The sequence below is a fragment of the Xenopus laevis genome, chromosome 9_10L, assembly GCF_017654675.1.
Source record: "Xenopus laevis strain J_2021 chromosome 9_10L, Xenopus_laevis_v10.1, whole genome shotgun sequence".
Taxonomy (NCBI): domain Eukaryota; kingdom Metazoa; phylum Chordata; class Amphibia; order Anura; family Pipidae; genus Xenopus; species Xenopus laevis.
In genome coordinates this window covers 56,128,116-56,143,212 of record NC_054387.1, presented here as the reverse complement: position 1 = coordinate 56,143,212, position 15,097 = coordinate 56,128,116, and the positions used below count along the sequence as shown (strand labels likewise).

The 15,097-nt window shown below is 47.2% G+C and overlaps 1 protein-coding gene across 3 annotated transcripts in view; it reads right to left on the bottom strand.

Moving 5' to 3' along the window:
* Positions 1–1,093: 1,093 nt before the first annotated feature.
* The window catches only part of LOC108701243 (protein mono-ADP-ribosyltransferase PARP14), a 39,336-nt gene continuing 25,332 nt past the window's right edge, over positions 1,094–15,097 (bottom strand). For all 3 annotated transcript variants that reach the window (XM_018235602.2, XM_018235603.2, XM_041577439.1), the window contains exons 16-17: positions 2,086–2,260; positions 1,094–1,819 (exon numbers count right to left, since the gene is read on the bottom strand). In XM_018235602.2, the coding sequence (XP_018091091.1) occupies positions 1,530–1,819; positions 2,086–2,260 (465 nt within the window). In that variant the 3' untranslated portion in view covers positions 1,094–1,529. The remainder of the gene's footprint in view (positions 1,820–2,085; positions 2,261–15,097) is intronic.

The following is a 15,097-nucleotide window of genomic DNA, read 5'->3' as shown; positions in this document are numbered from 1 at the left end:
CTGTTATCCAGAAATCCATTACCCATAGAGCCCTGAAATGCAGGAATGTTGTTCCCCATAAAATCTCTTTTAAAAAAACAATTCTACATTTGCTTGATCAAGAAACAAAAAGGCAGAACCTAATGGGAACTGAGTAGCATAAATATAAAAATTACTTTAATATCTAATACTTATTCCTCACTATTCCAGAAAACCCCAGGTCCCAAGCATTCTGGATAGTAGATATAATACCTGTATAACAACACCAGTAGAACCTCCATTTTATATTTTAGTTTTGTTGCTCTGTGGCAAAAAAAAAAAAATGACTTGCCTTTCAGATATTTTAAAGATTAGGTTATGCCAGAAAACGAAGAGTGCCATTTAAATACTTTAATTTACTGTTAGCTGTAACTTTCCAAGGCATGGTGGGCCGGAGTGTTTAGAAATGAAACACATACTCATACTTAGAATGATTCTGTAGTTTAGTGGCCCAGCAATGATAGGGTGACAATACACTTGAGGCCTGAATCCAGGAATGATCTTGCATTAGCTGCACTTTATGGCATCAAGACTACACACAGACTGCACTGAGATGCAACTGGACTGCATGTAGTTAACTTTTAATTGCTTTTAGTGCCTCTGCACCTAGTTGGCATTGAAGAAGCAGAAAAGCTCCAGCTGTTACATTTGCTTTCAGTTTCCTGTAAGAGAACAAACAATGTCTGACTCAGAGTTTCCTGGAAGGAAAGGGGGGGGAGGGTTATATGGCCACAACCGGGCACTGTACTTACTGACTGCTCTATGGTGCAGAACTCTGAATAAACAAAAGGTTGTTTTTTCAAGAGATTCTGGTTAGTTCTGCAGCCATATGAGATCTCCAGCACCAACACAACAGGAGTTGGTCTCTGCTGTAAGGAAACTGATGCAAAGTTGCAGGAGGAGAAGCTGGGACCCCATTTGGTATGCTGGCATGTGAGGGGGCCTAATAAAATGGGCATCTTTCATCTGTTAAATTCTGGCCCGATTGTTCATAAGCAAAGACAGGAATAGATAGGATTCTTGGAGTTCAGACAGACAACAGGGTTCAGATCAGACATTAATAATGACTCCTGGACACAAATATTTTGCATTTATTATAGACCAAGCCATACTGTTACTACTGCTAGCAATACTGCCTTCCTTAAACAGTAGCCATGTTCCACCAAACTGCTGACATTAATAACAGACAGCCTTTCTAGAAGGTAGAGATTTGCTCAGGAAGCAAAGGAGGCCGACAGGGCCTGGAAGCAGGTAAGTACTGCAAGCAGCTTTGCAGCATTTGCTTTGTTAGGGAAATAATTCAAATATAGAACACAGCCTTTCCCTAATAATCATTCATCTGTTTTATTGGAGGCTGAAGGATCAAATAAAAATTAAATATAGCTATTTCCTGATATATAATATGTGGCTCTCAGAATCTTGCTGAGCTAAAACCAGGGAATCAGGCCAGGTCAAGATCCTGAGGCCACAGGATGTCCATTTCTTGCCTAAGGCCCTAACTAAGCAGCAAATCATCTTGAAAAGGTAATAAGATACTCGGGATAGGCCTGAATATCATTGAATATAACAAACATTACAGGAGAGCTTGTTCTATCCGTTACGCTGTCATAAAGATCCGTTGGGTTTGATGGGTTCTTGGCAGGAGGTGCGACCATCCCCTGTTGGCCAACACAAGAGATGCCCGTGAGGACCCGCGCCAGGTACATGTGTTTATGTCCATTTGGGTCTGGCCGGGAGTATGTGTCTTGTGCAGAGTAATTGGCATTCACAGCAAAATATGTTCCATTTCCATAATAAGCAGCTGCACAGGAGAGGAAACACAAACAAATGATCATTAGCAAATGATAGATTATTGGTCTGTATTCACTTTATATTGGTCAGGATGGAACCGAATGACCCCCTTCAAACAAGTGGAACATACAAACTTCATGCCAAAAGTTCCCTGGGCAGATAGGAGCCCAAGGTGCTCATGCACACACACCCTACAGATTCCATTCACACAATGATGTTCCTATCACATCCCTGCATCTTATTCCCAGAGCCCAGTCCCTAGCAGTTTTCCCTTACCGTTCCTCCCGGCATAGCTTCGGTTGAAACCATTTTGATTGACGTTCTTTATTGTGTTGGGGTCTGAGCCGTGGAACAGTTGCATCTCGTTGCTTGTTGATTGGTTTTTAGCGTCAATGCTCTGCTTTTTTATTTGATAATTTAACCAGAGGTGTTTGTTCTGTATCCTCTCAATCTGTGGAACCAAGAGGGGTCTGGCAGTTAGTAAGACAAAAAGGGATGCACGTTGATGTGTATGTGCGTGTGTATTTGTATGTGTTTGTGTGACTGCATATGTATCCCTTACAAATAAAGTAATTATATATTCTCAAAATAGAATAATTGAGCTTAAAGGGATCCTGTCATCGGGAAAACATGTTTTTTTCAAAATGCATCAGTTAATAGTGCTACTCCAGCAGAATTCTGCACTGAAATCCATTTCTCAAAAGAGCAAACAGATTTTTTTATATTCAATTTTGAAATCTGACATTTTTGAAAAAATATTTAGCAAAAGATGGATCAGTGGGGTCTCTAAGAGACATCGCTGGTTGTTTTTACAAATTTAACCCTCCCAAATACAGGGAGACCACAACCGCCCGCTCCCTCCCTTCCAAGCAGACTCCCCCGTGCTTAACCTGCCTATCTATGTCAGACTGCGTGGGAGCTAAGCACTCCACCGTCCACCTATGCCCGCCCATTATATATTCTACAAGAAGGCACAATATCAATACCCGGTAAGTGACCACCAAGGGAAAGCTAAATTGTTTTCATTCTTATTATTGTATCTTCCCATTCGTACAAAAGATGAAATGAGGAGCGGTAGACACAGTGTAACGAAGGCAACCACACTGCAAGTTTGTGTAGATTAAACTACTAAACACAAAAGAAGAAAAAGGAGAAGTGAAATCAAAACACTATTAATCCAAAAACACTCACTTCAAAGCAAACTAGTTCAGTGTGGCGCCTATGTAGTATGATTGGCAAAACTGCCTTAAGTAAAACTTAACTTTTAATAAATAAGGCTAAAAAGAAAAATTTAGAAGACGTATCCTAGAACATGTAGGGGACGTTAGAAATAAACGTAATACGTCTGTAGCTATTCATGTCAATGAACTTCATGGTGGAAATGTCAACACCATGAAGTTTTTTGCTGTTGAACATTTTCAACCCACTACGAGAGTGGGCGATATTGACACTAAATTATTACAATGTGAAGCCAAGTGGATCTACTGGCTCAACAGTCGATCCCCTGTGGGTCTCAATGAGGGTTTTACCTTCAAACCCTTTCTCTAAGTATTTCAAATAATATTTGCCTGGCAGTGTCCCCTTTATTCCTGCAATTGAGTGACTATTTTTTATGTTTGTAATTCTTTTGATTTTTTGTTGTTATTTTTCTTCAAATTAATTTAACTTTGCACCTAGGTACCCCTCTTTTGGCCTTATAGGGGATTAAATATGCACCTCCCATTAAAAAACGCCCACTTATTTGTTAGGCGCGCAGTTGCCATATGAGTGTGCGAAAAGACGCCAGCATACTTGTTAGGCGCGCAGGCGCAATATATCTGTGCGAAAATACGCCAGCGAAAACGTCTTCATGACCTCTGTTGATGATGTCATGCGCAATACCCGGAAATCGCGTCTAGCGTAATTTCGCGTGAATACGTGGCGCAAACACGCGGCACGAATGCCTATTTAAACTTTGCAAAGATGAGCGCCCACCACTTATGCCCCTGAGGAAGCTGATGTAGTCAGCGAAACGCGTTGGGCGGCATAGGTGGACGGTGGCAGCCTAGCTCCCACTTTGTCCCTACGTAGACAGGCAGGTTCTTGCTGACAAACTTGGGGCACAAATGGAAGGGTGGGAGCGGGTAGTGTTTGCACTCTAACCAATGGTTTATACTACTACCGTCTAAGTATTTTCTTGGGCTGACCAAGATACCACCGTTTCCACCATTTGCTGGTTTTTAATTGTATGTTTTTTAGGGACATTGTTCCTGCACTGCGGCCTTATGGGCTATTAGCAGTGGGTTTGTCTTTTCGTGGGCGCTCTTCTCTTTTTAGCCTTATTTATTAAAAGTTAAGTTTTACTTAAGGCAGTTTTGCCAATCATACTACATAGGCGCCACACTGAACTAGTTTGCTTTGAAGTGAGTGTTTATGGATTAATAGTGTTTTGATTTCACTTCTCCTTTTTCTTCTTTTATCTTCCCATTCGTCCATCACAATCTGATAATAAGCAGAGAATACAATGTTACAACCTGGCCCCATCAGGGCATGAAATAGGGGTAAGCAGCAAAGGCACCTGTCTAGGGGCAACGAGCGCCCTGTTTGAGTGACTCATCAATGGACCGGCTCCTTGTCTCTTCTCAAGATTCTGTGGCAACAGCCCTGTTTCCACCTCTAACTCTTCTACACAGGGGCAATTTTATTAGTGCCACTAATATGTCTGTGTTTCTAACATAATCTTAGTCTGTATCTGCAAATTGCATCTACTTTCATTTAGAAATATATTTTTGATGCTGATACTCAGTTAATGGTCAGTTGCATTGGTCCCTTTATTGACGGCACTGATTCTGTTTGGAATGTAAATTCACATAGGTCATGTGACAGTGTTAGTCTTCAATTTACAGACTCTGATATAGTTGGATTAAGCCAAGAGTGTCCATACTCTACTAATGCGAGGTCTATTTTAAGTGAATTTGTCCCATTAGGATCTATATCCATAAAAACATTGTTAGCATTCTGTTCCACTTAAATATTAATTTATGAGAAAAGGAGATTTTGTGTACTCACCGTTAAATCTCTTTCTCTTCAGTCGCTTGAGGGACACAGGGACAGTGGGGTATAGCTAGTACCACTAGGAGTCAGGACACAACTAAGAAAAAACTGACTCCGCCTCCACTGGCTATACCCCCAGCAGGCGGAGCTTAACTCAGTTTGTAACAACGTCAACAGGAATTAACATAACGTGAACCATAATGCGAAAGCGATGTATATCTGAAAGGTAATTGGAAAAATAGGTACCCGTAATGTCTGACAGGAAAAGAGAGAGCCTCAATCCAGGGAGGGAAGCCCTGTGTCCCCCAAGCGACTGAAGAGAAAGAGATCTAACAGTGAGTACACAAAATCTCCTTTTCTCCAGGTCTGCTTGGGGGACACAGGGACAGTGGGGACTTACCAAAGCTGTCCCCTATAACTCCGAGTGGGAGATGAGCCTAAGTAGCCACTTGAAGCACTTTTCTACCAAAGTGAGTGTCAGAAGCCGCAAAGGTATCGAAATGGTAGAATTTGGACTTGCACAGGTGTTCTGCTGTGGCTTGGTTTTGAATGCCCAGAATGTACTCATCCCCCTGGTGGAGTAAGCTGTGAGTCTGGCTGGAGGCGTTCAAACCTGTGCGATGTATGATCGTTGAATCGCTTGTTTTATCCAACGGGAAATGGTAGCCTTGGTGGCTGGAGAACCCTGATGAGGTCCAGAAGATAGAATTAAAAGAGAGTCTGTCTTCCAGATATCCTGAACTCTGTGTAGATAGCACTTTAGAGCCCGGACGGGATCCAAGGTATGCAGTGCCGCCTCCTTAGGATTTGCCGATGAGAGGCAGAAGGTTGGAATGGTGATCACCGCACTTCGCCAGGCGTATTTTCACCAGCGCTACGTAAATTCACTAAAATCCGAAGTTGCGCTCAGGGGAAGCGTAAGGTTGTGAAGTTGCGCTAGCGTTAATTCGCCAAGCAAAGCGAAGTTACGCTAGCGATGCTTAATTTGCATACGGCGCAAAATATGGAGGTATATGTAGTATCACTACACAAGCCTGGGAAACCTTCAAAACAGCAAATAAGATTTTTATTTTGCCCTACACATGTGCCCACTGTATAGTTAAGGTCGCATGAGTTAGGAAATGTAGGGGGGAAGGAGGGTACCGCCAAAAAAAAATGTGGTCTTTTTCAGCCTATTACCCATAAAAAAAACAAAAAAACAAAGCGTTTTTTGGGACTTACAAAAATTTTTAACCTTTTTTGAAGCAATCCCTATCTACTCTATTGCACTTCGCCTGGTCTGAGGTGGCGAAGGAAGTCTGGCGTAAAAGGTAGCGTTCTGAAAAATGCGAGCGTCAGTGAATTTCCGTAGTTACGTCCGTTGTGCAAATTCGCCAGGCGTAAGGGTGCGAAGTAACACTAGCGAATTTACTCCAGCATCCGTTAGTGAATCGGTGAATTAACGAAAATGCGATACGCTAGCGTATTAACGCTAGCCTTAGGCGCTTTGTCCTTTAGTGAATTTGCCCCACTGACCCTAGCGGTTCAAAGGGTGGGTTTTGTAGTGCACGCAAGACCAGGGAAAGGTCTCAGAGTGGGGCCGGGGTTCGTACAGGAGGGGCCAGGTGGGCTACTCCCTGCATGAAGGTCTTGACATCAGGCAGAAGAGCTAGCCGTTTCTGAAAAAGTACTGATAACGCTGAAATTTGTGATTTGAGCAAACCTAGTGACATTCCCATGGATATGCCTTCTTGAAGGAATTCCAGGATGTTTGGAATTGAAAGATGGATTTTCGATTTACGGGAAAATCTTTTTGTAGACGGCCTGGACTGTCAGTGCAGCAACCATGGGGTTAAGTATCCACCTCCGGAGGCAGGATAGAACCAAAAATTAGAATCTCGACTCCGCCCTCTTCATATGAGCTCTTGCTCCTCCTGATTCCCCTCAGTTTAGTCTGTCAGCTCAATTAGGAGAATAGGAAAGGATAGCAGAGAAAGAGCGAGAAGAGATTCATAACAACAACAGTGTTAACTTGTCAACCTTGTAACTATAATTTAAACTGTAATAGAAAGGGTGGGGCTTACTGCACTGACAGTCCAGGCCGTCTAGAAAAAGATTTTTCGGTAAATCGAAAATCCAATTTCTCTAGAATGGCCCTTCCTGTCAGTGCATGGGGACATCCCAAAGCTGTCCCATCTTTTTTAGGGCTGGGTTCAATTTACTGTTTCCTCACTGCTGCCTGAAGTACTTTTCTACCAAAGGCGGCAGGAGCTGAATGAAACACATTTAGTCTATAAAATTTTGCAAATGTAGACAAAGAAGCCCAAGTGGTATACAGATTTATTCTGGAGTGGCTAGATTATACCATGCCCAGGAAGCACCTAATACTCTGGTAGAGTGAGCTCGGACCTTGAAGGGTCTAGATTTGTGACTAAGGTCATAAGCACAGTTAATAGTTTCAACCAGCCATCTGGCAATTGTTCGTGAAGCAGGCGACCCTTTGTTCTGACCATAAGTAACTAAAAAGGCATCTGATTTCCTATAATCTTTGGATCTGTCTAGGTAGTATCGAATTGCTCGCACTACGTCCAGTTTATGTAGTGCATTTTCTTTGGTATTAGCTGGCCTAGGACAAAAGGAAGGTAGATTGATTTCCTCATTTATGTGGAAAGCAGAAACCACCTTGGGCTGGAAGGATGGAATAGTCCTAAACACTGCCCTATCTTGGTGTAGTATAAGCCAAGGTTCTTTACGAGATAAAGCCGCCATGTCTGAAACTCGTTTGGCTGAGGTAATGGCCAAGAGAAAAGTAATTTTCCAGGTAAGAAACTTAAGTGCACAGGAAGCTAAAGGCTCAAATAGGGGTCCTTGTAGGACATTGAGGACTAGTGTAAGATCCCAGGGAGGTGTTGGATCATTGTAGGGAGGCCTGACTTTACTCACCCCCTGCATGAACTGTATGAGATCTGGCTCCCTTGCCCACTGATGTTGTAGGAGCAGAGAAAGGGCTGAAATCTGGCCTTTGAGGGTAGAGAAAGACCTAAAAGGAGCCCTTGTGTAAGAAATTCAACAATTGTTTGAACTGTCGCTTGCTGCCACTCAAACTGCCTACAGAAATAAAAGCGCCAGCACTCACCCGCTCCTAACCCGTGGGTCCGGCAACCCTGGTGCATCAACGTGTATCACGTCCCCGACTCCAGACAGGCTTCATGCAATTGTACAACATAGGTACGGAGCACACAGTGGCCAGACGGATTAAAACTTAAAGGCTTATTGAAAATCCATTCAAATCAGATTTCTGAGGAAGTGGCAAGTTGCCACGAAACGTGTTAAGCGTTGGGGGTTATGCTATACCCATATCACATGTTGATTTTAATGGATTTTCAATAAACCTTTAAGTTTTAATTCGTCTGGCCACTGTGTGCTCCGTACCTATGTTGTACAATTGCTCAAACTGCCTAGACTCACACCAGTCTATGAATGCTTTCCAAGTTCTATGATAGACTCTATATGTGGACTGTTTTCTGACCTTCAACAGTATGTTAGTGGCCTCTTTTGAAAACCCTTTGGAGCGCCACAACTAGGTTTCAACAGCCAAGCCGTCAAATGTAACCTTTGCAGGTTGTCGTGTTTGATTGGCCCCTGAGTGAGCAAATCTGGTCGAAGAGGTAGCCGCCATGGTGATGCGTTCAGAGTACCAAGGTCTCCGTGGCCAATCTGGGGCAATTAGGATGGTCTCTGTCCCTTCCTGACATATCTTGCATATCACTCTTGGAAGAAGTGCTAGTGGGGGGAAGGCATTGACCCTTTTGAAAGTCCATGGTATGACTAGGGCGTCCACGTAAGCTGCTCTTGGGTCCTGCGAACTGTCACAGTACGTGTTTTGACGCAAGCATGTCTATGCCTGGTCTTCCCCATCTGGTTACCAACTGCTTGAAGACGTCCGGGTGGAGAGACCACTCCCCTTGATGTATCCGCTGTGGTAATCCGCCTCCCAGTTTAGTATTCCTGGAATGAAAACTGCAGAAATGCCTGGAACATGAAGTTCTGTCCAGGTGAGTATCTGAGCTACCTCTCTCATTGCTCTGTTGCTGCGGGTTCCCCCTTGCTTGTTGAGGTAGGCTACTGCTGTCGCATTGTCGGTGTCAAGACCGCCGGGAGCGCGAGGAGTCGCGTCCGCTCCCGGCGGCGAAGAATCCAAGATGGCGGCGCCCAGGGAACCCACGTGGGTTCCGACGTCGGCGTTGTGACGCCAGCACGGCGCGACGGTCGCAGGCGCGCCGACGCTGGCGCAAGGGCGCCAAATTCAAAGATAAAAGGACGCCTGAGGCGCCAAGATGGCGCCCGAAAATAGGATCCTGTTCCCTGAGAGATTCCTGGGTTCCCTTGCTGTTTCCCCTGCTTATATCTGCCTGATTCCTTGTTGTGACCTCTTGCCTTATCCCTGGATACCACGACCCTGATCCCTCCTGAGGGGCTTCCTCCTAGATCCGGACTACTTCCCAGAGGGGGCTCCCGGCTCCCTGACATTATTTTCGGGCCATGGATCCTTCTGAGGAAGCCACACCTGATGTCGGACGAGCGCTCCGCGGACTGGCATCCTGCATGGAGGACTACGAAAACCAGCAGGTTCGCATTGGGCAAGCACTCGATGTCCTGCTTGCTCGAGTGCCTTCTGCGCCCTCCGCTGCTCCACCTACTGGAAATCCCCCCATGGCGGCAGCCTCTACGAACGCAAGCTACCCGACAGGTGAGCCTCGTATTCCACCTCCCCTTCGCTTCAGTGGGGACCCACAAGCCTGCAGGGGATTTGCCACACAATGCAAAATTCAATTTGAGTTCCAACCCACACAGTTCCCAAGTGAGCGTTCCAAGGTGGGGTATGTGATGTCTCGATTGGAAGGCAAGCCACTGGAGTGGGCAACGTCTCTTTGGGAGAAGAATTCCCCGGTGACTTATGATGTTAAAGACTTTCTCCAAGCTTTTCGCATAGTCTTTGATGCTCCAGGTCGGGTTACGAACGCCCCTGCCCGTCTCTTGCAGCTCCGGCAGGGAAGCCGCAGTGTCAATGAGTACGCTACAGACTTCCGAACACTGATGGCGGAGACTTCCTGGTGTGATGACGCTTACAAGGCCGTATACTACCAAGGCCTATCCATCCGCATCAAAGATGATCTCGTCTCCAGAGAGACTCCTGACACCCTGGAAGGACTGATCGCTCTATCTATTAAGGTGGACACCCGTCTCAGAGAACACCAGGTGGAGAGAGAGCGCAGCAGACGATTTTCTCCCATGTTGGCCCCTCGCTTTCAAAGGCCGATTCTGCAAGCACCCGTTGTCCCTGTGACTCATGTGTCCACGTCTCCCCTGGAGGAACCTATGCAAGTAGGAAAGGCTCGCCTCTCCGAGCAGGAAAGACTCCGAAGACGTATGGCAGGTCTCTGTTTGTACTGTGGTGGGCATTCCCATTTTGCCAACGCCTGTCCTGCCAAAGCCAAGAGTTTTGTACCCCGAGGTATGTCTCAGGTTTCTCATGTAGGGGGCATCACTCGAGGGCCTCAGGAGAAGTATCAAGAAAATTCACGCAGACTTCTCCTTCCTTTGCAGATTCACCTGGAAAGTAAGTCTATCTTCGAAAGGGCCTTCCTCGACTCCGGAGCGGATGGCAATTTCATGGACGCCTTCTTTGCCGAACGCATGAAGATTCCCCTGCTTCCATTGTCTTCACCCCTGCGGATTACCGCCATAGATGACAAACCCCTGGAGTTTGAATTCGTCACAATGTTCACGGCGGAACTATCTGTACAAGTTGGGGCGCTGCATCAAGAAAAACTTTCTTTCTTCATCATTCCCTGCCCTTCTACTCCAGTAATATTGGGTCTTCCGTGGTTACGTCTGCATAACCCCACCATAGACTGGTCCACTGGGCAGATCTCTCGTTGGAGTTTATTTTGCCTGCAACATTGCCTTCCGCCAAAACCCCTCGAGAAGGTGAATGTCTCCACTGCGGAACTAAAGACTTTGCCCTCCACTTACAAGGGATTTTCCGATGTGTTTTGTAAAAAGTCTGCAGAGTTCCTTCCCCCACATCGCTCCTACGACTGTCCGATTGAACTCCTGCCAGGAGCTATGCCCCCCAGAGGGCGCACCTACCCTCTCTCTCCTGCAGAGACTACCGCTATGAAGGAGTACATCCAAGAAAATCTCCAGCGGGGGTTTATCCGCCCTTCTACCTCTCCTGCAGGGGCTGGGTTCTTCTTCGTGGAGAAGAAGGACGGAGGCCTTCGGCCTTGTATAGACTATCGGGGTCTGAATAAGATCACCGTGAAAAACAGGTACCCTCTGCCCCTGATTGCCGAGCTCTTTGACCAGCTGAAAGGGGCAAAGATTTTCTCCAAGTTGGATCTCCGGGGGGCCTACAACCTCATTCGCATCCGGGAGGGTGACGAATGGAAGACGGCATTCAACACTCGGGATGGGCACTATGAATATCTTGTTATGCCCTTCGGCCTATGCAATGCCCCTGCCGTCTTCCAGGAGTTTGTTAATGATGTTTTCCGAGATCTCCTAGGAAGGTTCGTAGTCGTATACTTGGACGACATCCTGATCTTTTCCAAGGACCTTGAAAGTCATCGCTCCCAGGTGAAGGAGGTACTCTCTCGTCTGAGGAAGAACTCTCTCTTCGCCAAGTTGGAGAAGTGTGTCTTCGAGGTATCCAAGATCCCCTTCCTAGGATACATTATCTCTCCAGAGGGATTTGAGATGGACCCCGTGAAAGTGTCGGCCATCCAGGAGTGGCCTCTCCCACTGAGTACCAAGGCAATCCAGAGATTCATCTGATTTGCTAATTATTATCGACAGTTCATCCGGGGGTTCTCTTCCCGCATTGCACCTATCCTGGCCCTCATCCGGAAAGGGGGTAAACCCAGCCTGTGGCCTCCGTCTGCCATAGAAGCCTTTCAGTCCTTGAAAGAGGCCTTCACGACCGCTCCTGTTCTCCGACATCCCAATCCTGCACTACCCTTCTGCATCGAAGTTGATGCTTCTGAAGTCGGAGCCGGAGCTATCCTGTCTCAGAGACATTCCACTGGTGGAAAATTGCACCCCTGTGTGTTTTTCTCCAAGAAGTTCTCATCCGCAGAGCAGAACTATGATGTCGGAAATCGAGAACTCTTGGCAGTCAAGCTTGCCCTTGAAGAATGGCGCCACCTCCTGGAGGGCTCTGAAATTCCTGTCCAGATTTTCACAGATCACAAGAATCTGGAGTTTATACAGTCCCTCAAGAGGCTAAATCCCAGACAAGCCAGGTGGGCCCTTTTCTTTTCCCGATTTAACTTTGTTTTGACTTATCGCCCAGGTTCCAAGAATCTGAAGGCCGACGCCTTGTCTCGTAGCTTCACTCCGGTGGACCGTGACCCTGAGAGGCGGGAACCAATCATTCCACCAGTCAAGATCATTGCCTCTCTGTATCCCCAATTTGCCGACCAGATTCTTGCTGGGCAGTCCTCGGCTCCTCAAGATACTCCGATTGGCATGGCCTTCGTCCCTCCAGAACTTCGCCTGGCCATCCTGCAACAAACCCACTGCTCCAGGCAAGCTGGACATCCTGGTCCGGCCAAGACCCTTGAACTCTTGAGGCGCCTAGTCTGGTGGCCTGATATCCGCAAGGATGTAAAGGACTTTGTGGCTGCTTGTAATGTCTGCGCCACTTCTAAGCCTAGCCATTCCCGCCCCAGCGGGTTGTTACAGCCTTTGCCGGTTCCCTCTCGTCCGTGGACGCACCTCTCTATGGACTTTATTGTCGAACTTCCTCCCTCCGGTGGGAATACTGTGATCTGGGTTGTCATTGACCGCTTCAGCAAAATGGCCCATTTCATCCCTTTGAAGAAGTTACCCTCTGCGGTGGAATTATCCCAACTCTTTATTAAGTACATCTTCCGCCTGCATGGTTTCCCGGTGGAGATCGTCTCCGACAGAGGCACCCAGTTTACCGCCAAGTTCTGGCGTTCCCTATGTAAAGACTTGGGAATAACACTTCAATTTTCGTCTGCCTACCACCCGCAGACGAATGGGGCAGCTGAACGTGTGAACCAAGCCTTAGAACAGTTCCTGAGGAACCACGTGTCTCTTTGCCAGGACGATTGGTCTGACCTCCTCCCGTGGGCGGAGTTTGCTCATAATAATGCATGTCATTCCTCCACAGGAAGGTCTCCATTTATGGTGGTGTATGGTCAGCACCCTCAAGCCTTTCCTCAGGACTTCGTGTTGTCGGACGTCCCGGCTGCAGATGATCTGGCAGCCCATATGCTTGCTATTTGGGCTGCAACCAAGTCTAATCTGGAGAAGAGTGCTCTAGTCCACAAGACTTTCGCGGATCGCCGTAGAAGGCCCTCTCCTCCCTACAAGGTGGGTGATAGTGTCTGGCTCTCTTCCAGGAATATTCGCTTGAAGGTGCCATCTCCCAAGTTGGATCCGAAGTTCCTGGGTCCGTTCCCCATCTTGGAGATAATTAACCCTGTAGCCATCAGACTTCAACTCCCACCAGAGATGAGAATCCCCAACGTGTTCCACGTCTCCCTGGTGAAGCCCACCGTCTCCAACCGTTTCTCTGGTGTCCAATCTCCTCCTCCTGCCGTCTCTGTGGAGGGTCAACAAGAATTCGAGGTGGAGAGAATCCTTGATTCCAGAATCTCCAGAGGGTCCCTTCAATACCTCATCCATTGGAAGGGCTTTGGCCCCGAAGAATGCTCTTGGGAGGGACACCGTGATGTGCATGCTCCTCGTTTGGTAAGAGACTTCCACTCCAAGTTTCCCCAGAAACCAAGTCCCGGTGGTCCTGAGGCCCCCCGTGAGGGGGGGGGTACTGTCAAGACCGCCGGGAGCGCGAGGAGTCGCTTCCGCTCCCGGCGGCGAAGAATCCAAGATGGCGGCGCCCAGGGAACCCACGTGGGTTCCGACGTCGGCGTTGTGACGCCAGCACGGCGCGACGGTCGCAGGCGCGCCGACGCTGGCGCAAGGGCGCCAAATTCAAAGATAAAAGGACGCCTGAGGCGCCAAGATGGCGCCCGAAAATAGGATCCTGTTCCCTGAGAGATTCCTGGGTTCCCTTGCTGTTTCCCCTGCTTATATCTGCCTGATTCCTTGTTGTGACCTCTTGCCTTATCCCTGGATACCACGACCCTGATCCCTCCTGAGGGGCTTCCTCCTAGATCCGGACTACTTCCCAGAGGGGGCTCCCGGCTCCCTGACAGTCGGACTGAATTTGCAGCAGGTTTTTTAATTACTGAGACCAATGAACGATGGCATTTCATATTGCACTGATCTCCAGTACGTTTATGGGTAGTTTGGACTCAGTCAGTCATCACGTCCCTTGGCATGTCCGAGGTGGCCAAGTTGCCCCCCAGCCAGTAAGGCTGGCGTCTGTGGTCAGTACCGTCCACTGGGGTAAGGCCCATCCAACTCAGTGAACGTTTGACTTGCATAGTAAGTGGAATTCTTTGTGATAAGTCTGAGTGGTTCTTGTTCCAAAGGCTTAGAAAATGGTTCTGAAAGTCTCTTGTGTGGAATCTGCCGAATGGTAGTGCTTCCAATGCTGCTACCATGTAGCCCAATACCTGTAGGCACTGCTCCGCTGAAATGGTGGTCTGAGTGCAAACCTGTTGAGTTGTGTGCACGATTGTCTGAATCTTCTCTGAAGGTAGAGATGTAGTCTGACAGGATGAGTCGAACAACATTCCCAATAATTGAATTTGCTGTGTAGGTGTGAGGTGACTTTTTCTGTAATTCACGATCCAACCGTACTGTTGGAGTATCGTGGCGCAAATCCTACTTTGGTCGTAGGACGGAGCTCTGATGAGTAAGTCGTCTAGATATGGTGTGATTGAGATTCCTAGACGCCTGAGGTGTGCAATCAGGGGGCTGAGTATCTTTGTGAAAACTCAGGGTGCCGTAGAAAGACCGAAGGGAAGCGCCCTGAATTGGTAATGTTCTTCTAGAACTGTGAACCTTAGGTATTGCTGTGATTCCTTCCTGATGGGTACATGTAAGTACGCATCCTGAAGGTCTACTTTGGTCATGAAGCAATAGTGGGTCATTGACATTACCACTGACCGAATGGACTCCATGCGGAATTTCTTATTGGACACCTGCTTGTTTAAAGATTTTAGTACCGGCCTGAAGGTGTCCTCCTTCTTTAAGACCAAGAAGAGATTTGAGTAAAAACCTCTGTAACGTTCTTTGGCAGGTACAGGTAAAATGACATTGTTGTGCTTCAGTT